The sequence below is a fragment of the Psittacula echo genome, assembly GCF_963264785.1.
Source record: "Psittacula echo genome assembly, chromosome: 2".
Classification (NCBI taxonomy): Eukaryota; Metazoa; Chordata; class Aves; order Psittaciformes; family Psittacidae; genus Psittacula; species Psittacula echo.
In genome coordinates this window covers 157,029,083-157,035,077 of record NC_137737.1, presented here as the reverse complement: position 1 = coordinate 157,035,077, position 5,995 = coordinate 157,029,083, and the positions used below count along the sequence as shown (strand labels likewise).

The window sequence follows — 5,995 nt, the reverse complement described above, 5'->3', positions numbered from 1 at the left end:
TAGCTCTAGCTGCCAACAAGGATCTTTACCTGAAGATCACGGCTATCGCTACTTCTCCAGTTCAATAACTGCCCACCACTGTGAAACTCACACAATCCTTGCTGTCCACAGCCCTCACTGCCCCTCGATAGGTTACATTACCTGGTACTGCTGCTGAAGCATTAACTGGACATGTCACAGCCTCACTGAGAGGCTGCAGCACCAAGTGACAGCATTGGTGCTAAACATGATCTCATCCTGTAGCTGCCAAGCTCCCATGCTCCCTGTGACATTCCACACTGCCTTAATCCTCGCTGTGCCATGCCTGCACTAGGTACAAAGACAAGGAAAGCTGTAAACCCCCTGGTCAACATGTGCCGATGGCAGTTTTGGTACCTGCAGGCAAGCCGGCTCCTTCATCCACTCCCCTTCACATGCATCCACTTTAAGAGACAAAAGTACAATTCAATGTTCTTTATTATGGACAGGTACAAAACTAATTAGTCAAAAAGACCGAAGCCCATGTCATCATCAGATTCCTCTGATTCTTCTTTCTTTTCCTCTTCCTTCTTTTCCTCAGCTAAAAAAAAAGAGAACAGAATCAACATTTTGATTGTTACCAACTCACGCACGTCACACACATAAAGACTTCACATAAGATGCCTGTAGCCTCAAGAAGCAAAGCCTGAGCAGCCCAAACAAAGTAAGCTAACAACTGAGGAAGCGCTTCCCCTACTAGGAAAGTGGGTTTGTGCCTTCAATATTGATGTATATCATAACTGAAAAGCTTTAGAGAAGCTCATGATGATAAACGGGATGATCAACCTTAATTCTGAGGTTATCCTGTACACTGAGTCAGTGCAAAGCTGTGTGCGCTCGCAGCCCAGAAAGCAACCGTATCCTGGGCTGCATCAAGAGGAGCGTGACCAGCAGGTCGAAGGAGGTGATCCTGCCCCTCTACTCTGCTCTCATGAGACCTCACTTGGAGCATTGTGTGCAGTTCTGGTGTCCTCAACATAAAAAGGACATGGAACTGTTGGAACAAGTCCAGAGGAGGCCACGAGGATGATCAGGGACTGGAGCACCTCCTGTATGGAGACAGGCTGAGAAAGTTGGGGCTGTTCAGCCTGGAGAAGAGAAGCTGCGTGGAGACCTCAGAGCAGCTTCCAGTATCTGAAGGGGGCCTACAAGGATGCTGGGGATGGACTCTTCATCAGGGACTGTAGTGACAGGACAAGGGGTAACGGGTTCAAACTGAAACAGGGGAAGTTTAGATTGGATCTAAGGAAGAAATTCTTTACTGTGAGGGTGGTGAGGCACTGGAATGGGTTGCCCAGGGAGGTTGTGAATGCTTCATCCCTGGCAGTGTTCAAGGCCAGGTTGGGCAGAGCCTTGGGTGCCATGGTTTAGTGTGAGGTGTCCCTGCCCATGGCAGGGGGTTGGAACTGGATGATCTTAAGGTCCTTTCCAACCCAAACCATTCCGTGATTCTAATTCCAGCCCCTTTAGAGGTGAGGCCCTTGTTAACACCCACGTGCACGCTACAGAGCACAAACCACACTGAAGCTCCAAGAGGAGGAGCCAAGCAGACTCAAGCTGGCAGCAAAGCGCTTTTTAACCGAGCACTTCCCGATGACAGCAGCGCACTTACCAGGGGCAGCACCGCCCGCAGGCGCAGAGCCGCCCGCGGGAGCAGCCGCGGCTGGAGCACCGCCACCACCACCGGCTCCTACGTTACAGATCAGGCTCCCGATGTCGATGTTGGCGAGAGCCTGGGCACAAGCGGCATCAAGAAGGCCTCGTTAACACGGGCTCACATGGAGGACAACTCTGCCAGGTCACGCCATGAGAGCAGGGACCACGGCGAAACAGCAGCACGCCTCGCCCCGCAGAAAGGCTGCATAACCCGGTGCTTTTCACACCGTTAAAGGCGGCATTGCCAAGGTACCCGCGGCGGGTCTATGGCCCCCGGCAGCCTCCACCGCCAACCCCACTCCTCCCCGCCGCAGGCTCACACCGGCCCCCGCCGCCCACCTTGGCGAAGAGTCCCGGCCAAAAGGGCTCCACGTTCACTCCGGCCGCCTTGATGAGCGCGTTGATCTTGTCCTCCTGCAACGACACCGGCGCTCAGCACCCGGCCCGGCCACGCCGCGGCTGCCGCCATCTTGTGCCGGCGCGGCCGGGCCCGCACTCACCGTGACGGTGACTTCGTCATCGTGGAGGATGAGGGCGGAGTAGATGCAGGCGAGCTCGGAGACGGAGGCCATGGCGGGGCTCGGTGCCAGTCGCCGGGGACGGCCTTAGCTTCAGCTGAAGGACACAGCACCTTGGGCCGCCGGGGAGAAAAGGGGACGCGCCTCCGTGAGGCACCTTTATAATGGCGCCCTGAGCCAATCGCAACCCCGGAGAACTAATACGCGCCATGGCCGTCAGCGGCGCTGCCCAATCCGAGACCGGCGTGGTGACGCTGACGGGAAGAGCTCCGCCAATCGCAGCGTAGAAGGGAGCGACGGCATGGTGGGAAGGGCGCGGGGGGTTAAGAGGCGCCACAGCGGCCATGGCGGGGCTGGTCTGGGGGGCAGCGGGGCTCCTGCTCTGCTTCTTCCCGTCCCGCCTGTGTCCCGGCGCTGAGCGGCCCCGCCGGGCCCATGGGACAGGTCCTTTCTTTGCCGGGCAGGGCAACACCGTTAAACACCGGTGTGCTCTTACCCCAGCTCGTAAAACAGCCTCGAGATGTGTCTTCATTATAGAGACAGTGAGGGCTGTGAATTGCTTGTGCCTGGGTAGGGGCAATCCCAGCACAATCACAGGCTGGGCAGAGACTGGATTGAGAGCAGCCCTGAGGAGAAGGACTTGGGGGTGTTGCTCAATGAGAAGCTCCCCATGACCCAGCTTCAGTGTGCGCTTGAGCCCAGAACCCCCCCGTGTGCTGGGCTGCACCCCCAGAGCGTGAGCAGCAGCTCAGGGAGGGGATCCTGCCCCTCTGCTGTGCTCTGGGGAGACCCCCCCTGCAGCCCTGATCCAGCTCTGGGGCAGCAGCACAAGAGGGACGTGGAGCTGTTGGAGCGAGGCCAGAGGAGGCCATGGAGATGCTGCGAGGGCTGGAGCAGCTCTGCTCTGGAGCCAGGCTGAGAGAGCTGGGCTGGGGCAGCCTGGAGAAGAGAAGGCTCCTGAAGGGGAGACCTGAGAGCAGCTCCAGTGCCTAAAGGGGCTGCAGGAAACCTGGAGAGGGGCTTGGGACAAGGGCCTGTAGGGACAGGCCAAGGGGAATGGCTTTAACCTGCCAGAGGGGAGACTGAGATGAGCTCTTAGGCAGAAGCTCTTCCCTGTGAGGGTGCTGAGGCGCTGGCACAGGGTGCCCAGAGAAGCTGTGGCTGCCCCATCCCTAGCAGTGTTCAAGGCCAGGTTGGACACAGGGGCTTGGAGCAACCTGCTCTAGTGGAAGGTGTCCCTGCCTGTGGCAGGGGCTGGAGCTGGATGAGCTTTAAGGTCCCTTCCAACCCAAACCAGGCTGGGATTCTGTGAAAATGAAAAGAAAATGCAGTAGGGAAGATCCATCAGAGCAAACAGCACAAGCCTGGTGATGGAGCAGGATGTTAATGCAGTGAACAGGAGAGGCTGGGACCTGCTTGTTGTGTGTCGGGCAGTGTCCCCTGAGCTGTCACTAGAGATACAAAGGAATTCCATTTACCTCGGAGTGCAGAATGGCCAGTTTTTGTTAATGGTCTCCAAAAGAAGCCATCACTATGTGTCATGCTCCGCATTTAACATGTGCTGTTATTTAGGGTGTCAAATAAATGCTTTCTGATCTTGTGTTCTTGACAGAAGTGCATTTGATGGGATCACTCAAGAGTCACTCAGAGCACAGTTCATGTGCTGCAGGGCTTGCTTAGAGTCCTGGGATGCAGAGTGGATTTAGACCTTTGAGAAAGCACCTCTAAGAAGGGCTGAATCAGCTGTGGTCTGTCTGTTGCTCTTCCAGTAAATGAAGTCTCCTTCCAACTGTGTCCAGGTAATAGCAGAGGCATTTCAGCCTATTCTAATGCAGCTGAATGAGTCAGGACTGTGCAGTTATAACTCAGACGGTGAATGGCAGGATTGGCATTTGTCATTCCTTTAGAAAGACGGGTGCTTGGATTGATGTTATTTTGTCAAAAGGAGCAGGAGAAAATGGTTATTTTGAGTGAGAAGTGGGCACTTCACTCAATCAAAACATCTTCCCCAGCAAACAGCTCTATTTGCTATTAATGTGCAATCCACTGACTTCCAGACAAGTTACTTAAACAGCATTTGTTCAGTGTTCGTGATGCTGCTCTGGAGCTGGCCCAAGCTGCAGGGGGTATCCACCAGCAGAAAGCCATTTCCACTCACCAGAACAAATGTGGCAACCAAGACAGAGCTCTCACAGAAACATGGACCCATGCAGGTCCTTCATTAGTAACTGATGGTGTTATTGAGAACAGCTGTGTGAGGTGTGACCAAGACACTCTGCTGTGCCTGTTTGGCAGAGCTATGGAAGGAAACAGAAAGGTTAGGAAGCATCAGGGAGTCTGAGAAAGAGATTGGCTGTGGAATCATGCTCTGCCCTCCCTGAGATGGGAATAGCCATCAGGAAAACACAACCAAGATCAAGGGGGTCCTGTATCCTCTCCTCCCCAGGCAGAAGGCAGTAGCTTAAAGGAAATGAGGGACTAGAGGCAAGTCTACGCTCAGGGTTGCAGGCAAAACTTGTCCTTGCCCATCTCACCTTCCCAGGTGCCTCTCTGCAACATGCAAGAGGTTCTGGATGTGGACGATCAGTCAATTGTTAATGTGGATGATGGTCCATCTACACCAGAGGTTGCTTTACCCCTGTATCGTGACAGATACATCAGGATGGATTATAGCTGTAGGTGACTCTTCTGAGAGGAGCAGAGGGTCTGAAATGCAGCAGACCCTCCTGTGAGGGAAGTCTGCTGCTTTCCTGGGGCCTGGGTTAAGGCCATCACTAGGAAACCTCCTAACCTCAGACTGCTGCCCATTATTCCTCTTCCATGTGGCTGGCGATGAAGCTGCAATGCATAGTCCGAAGGCAATCAAAAGAGACTTCAGGGGCCTTGGGATGGTTGGAATCTGGAGCGCAGGTAATTTTAACTCTATCCTTCCAGTTGTGGGCAGTGACACTGGAAGACACAGACAGGCCCAGCCTGTTAACACATGGCTCCGTGGCCGGTGTCACAGCCACAGTTTTGGGGCTCCTGAGGTAATAGGAGCTAAGAGAGAAACTGGTGAAACACCTCAAAGGAATGAAGGTTGTTCCACCAAAAAGGTGACGAGCTGACAGCCCAGCGTGCTGCTAGAAAGCTACAACCCAGTTGCCATAACTGGAACTTGGTGGAACAAATCCCATGACTGGAGTGTGACTGCTGATGGCTACAGGCTGTTCAGAAGGGACAGGCCAGGAAGGAGGGGTGGAGAAATGTCAAGAAATGGATAGATTGTGAAAGCTGTTTCAAGAATAGACATGAGCAGGTTGCAAAGTGATGGGTAAGAATAGATACTGAGACAACAACGGAACCTTGTAGCTGGTCTTTACTACATTGATGTAGTAAATGATTGATGTAGCCTCTTATTCCAGGTACAGGAAGCATCACGCTTGCAAGCTCTTATCCTGCTGGGGGACTTCAGCGACCCCAGCATCTGCTGGAGAAGTACCATGGTGAGCTGTAGGCAATCCTGGAGTGCATTGAGGATAACTTCTTAAGCCAGGTAATAGACAGCCCTACTGGAAGGGATGTGTTACTGGACCTGTTGGTCACCAATGCAAGTGAGCCCATCAGAAACATCAGGATTGGAAACAGCCTGGGCTGCAGTGATCATGCAGTGGTGGAGCTCACGGTCCTGAGGGATATGGGTCAGCTGAAGAGTAATGTCAGGACCCTGAACTTTAGGAAAGTAAACTTCCAACTGTTCAAGGAGTTAGTCAGTAGGATCCCTGGGAAGCTGCCAGCATGGACAAGGGAGCAGAACAGAGCTG

General features: G+C 53.8%; 1 protein-coding gene across 1 annotated transcript; it reads right to left on the bottom strand.

The window, feature by feature from the left end:
• Positions 1 to 438: 438 nt before the first annotated feature.
• Positions 439 to 2,352, bottom strand: RPLP1 (ribosomal protein lateral stalk subunit P1). The gene is made up of 4 exons (XM_080610853.1): positions 2,175 to 2,352; positions 2,014 to 2,088; positions 1,631 to 1,751; positions 439 to 559 (listed from the first exon to the last, which is right to left on the bottom strand). Exons 1-4 carry the CDS (start codon positions 2,244 to 2,246, stop codon positions 480 to 482), a joined length of 348 nt encoding a protein of 115 aa, XP_080466979.1. The 5' UTR covers positions 2,247 to 2,352; the 3' UTR covers positions 439 to 479.
• Positions 2,353 to 5,995: the final 3,643 nt, after the last annotated feature.